General features: G+C 45.6%; 1 protein-coding gene across 1 annotated transcript; it reads right to left on the reverse strand.

The window, feature by feature from the left end:
* Positions 1 to 567: 567 nt before the first annotated feature.
* Positions 568 to 1,327, reverse strand: LOC138142157 (histone H4). Its single transcript, XM_069063134.1, has one exon. The coding sequence runs from the start codon at positions 1,232 to 1,234 to the stop codon at positions 923 to 925; it is 312 nt and encodes a 103-aa protein (XP_068919235.1). The 5' UTR covers positions 1,235 to 1,327; the 3' UTR covers positions 568 to 922.
* Positions 1,328 to 2,471: the final 1,144 nt, after the last annotated feature.

Consider the following 2,471-nt stretch of genomic DNA (forward strand, 5'->3'; position numbering starts at 1 on the left):
GAGGTTACCCATAAGGAGGGTTAGGAGACCCCCAAATTCTATGCCCAACTCCGAACTCTCTCCTCAAGTGCATTTTCACACCACTTTGCTGGGTACCACAGCACTTTGTTATGGAGACCCCAAAATACCAACACGCCAGGTCCTGCTAAATGAATTAAACTCAAGTCTTCTCAGCCAAAGAAAAGTAAAGTTTACTAAAAGTTCTCTTGTATTGGACACAAAGTAAGCTTGTACTAGGTCATTCTATGGCGCTCTCACACACACGGAGACAAGATAGGGTCTTATATACAGAAGGTTGTGGGAAAAATCTAGGGGTGGTCTGGGGAGGAATCTGGGGACGGTCTTCAGGAGTTAATGAGGTCAATGAGTGATTAAAGGTGGGGAGTCGCTGGAGGCCACCTGGAGACTAAGGACAGTTGTGGGCTAGGTCAGTTCAAGGGTGGATTGATATTTTGATAGGCTCAAGGGTGGGAAGTCTAGTTTGGGCCTAGCCACTATGTAAGGCTTATGGACTCAAGCAAACGAGATGATTTAATCAGAGTTCAAGGGGGGGGGGGGGGTCGGGGTTCCCAGAGCCTGTACCTCAAGGGGCTCCAAGAGCCCATACCTCATCATTCGGATCAGTTAACATTGAGGATAAATGTAATTGATTTGATTGAGCCTTTGCATTTTACAAAGTAGCATCCAAGGTCTTGGAGAAAATCCATTCCTGCCTTTGTCTATTTTGCAGCAAGAAAGACACGTTAGCAAGTAGGTAGTAAGAAAGTAATTACGTTATTAAAAAAAATTCCTCACAACCTATCTAGAGATCCAAAGCCACTGGGAAAAGCTACGAGAAAAGAAATAACTCTTTTAAGTGAGAATGTGGGTGGCCCTGAAAAGGGCCTTTGGGAAGCTGTGTGCATGGGACAGGAAAGCGCGCTTAGCCGCCGAAGCCGTAGAGAGTGCGGCCCTGGCGCTTGAGCGCGTAGACCACGTCCATGGCCGTGACAGTCTTTCTCTTGGCGTGCTCCGTGTAAGTAACAGCGTCACGGATCACATTCTCCAAGAACACCTTCAGCACCCCACGGGTCTCCTCGTAGATGAGCCCCGAGATGCGCTTCACACCCCCGCGCCGAGCCAAGCGGCGGATGGCAGGCTTGGTGATGCCTTGGATGTTATCCCGCAGCACCTTCCTGTGCCGCTTGGCACCCCCTTTCCCTAGCCCTTTACCACCTTTGCCCCGACCAGACATGGCGAAAGATCAAGTAGAAAGAACCCAAAACGGATAATCAAAACCACGGCCTAAAGAACTTTATATAAGGTACTGGCGGACCTCTTTGAAAACCGAAAGGGAGTCCCGAGGGGGCAGCGGGAAATGTTGAGGCTCCGCCCCTCCCTGGGCCTCAGGTCCCTTCTGATAGGACTGGAAGAAGCAGACAATCCTGCACAGCCAGCGCGACCATTTTCTCAATTGTCTTTTATTTTATTTCATTCGAAAGGAAGATGCATGATTCTTTTCAGGAAAAGTTTAACTCTTCATTTTTCATTCTAATATGTTACCGAGGTTAAATGGAAGGTTGTTCAGGAACGCTATGGCGGCAATATTGAGCTATTTATTTCTTTGAATTTTTCTGGTGTGTATGCGGTGTTATAGTTACTAAAAGTGGCAGTAAATCTATAACAGTGAAGAGGGTAAGGGTGCTGGGGTCTAGGATTAGGGGTGCTCAAGACCCTAAAATACCAAAACGCTGAGTCCTGCTGAATTAAGTCTTCTCCTAGCCAAAAGAAAGTAAAGTTTATATACAAAAAAGGTTGTGGTAGGAATCTAGGGATTGTCTAGGGGAGGAGTCAAATAAGGTCAGACTCCAGTAAAGAGTGATTAAGGGTAGGCAGTTGCTAGAGGCTACCTGGAGACTATAGAAAATGGTGGGCTAGGCCAGTTCAAGGGTGTAACAGATTTGGGGTTAAATATTTTGGGAGGATCTAGGGTGGAAAAGTTGCTGGACCAAGGAGGGATAGAGATTTAGTCAGAGCCACAATGAAAGGCATATGGCCTCAGGCAAATGCCTCATCTACTGTAATGGGAAGATTCAAGGAGAGCTCAAGGGGGTTGCCAGAGACTATACCCCATCAATAGTGTTTTGCACTAATAAAATAAAATGTCTTTTCTTCCCATACTATCTTTCTCTAAGTCCCAAATTTACTTCTTCCTTATGCCTACTGCCTCCACTTCTGTTTCCTGGTGAAACACATTCAATTTTGGCAGCAAGCTATAGATAGGATTACTTTTAATCAGATCAGTTCATTATTTTATCTCTAGTAGGTGGAATATTTTCGGGATAGGGTTTTTGAGTGTTAGGTTATCATCAGGTACTATTTACACATTAGAGCAGGTGATGAGGTATGGGCTCCAGGAACCTTCTTTGAACTCTGATTAAATCATACTATTTGATGAGGCATTTGCATGAGGCCATAAGCCTTACAATGTG

Source organism: Petaurus breviceps, unplaced genomic scaffold (genome assembly GCF_028583685.1).
Source record: "Petaurus breviceps papuanus isolate PSGF00001 unplaced genomic scaffold, PetGlider_PUasm1.0 90537, whole genome shotgun sequence".
NCBI classification, from domain to species: domain Eukaryota; kingdom Metazoa; phylum Chordata; class Mammalia; order Diprotodontia; family Petauridae; genus Petaurus; species Petaurus breviceps.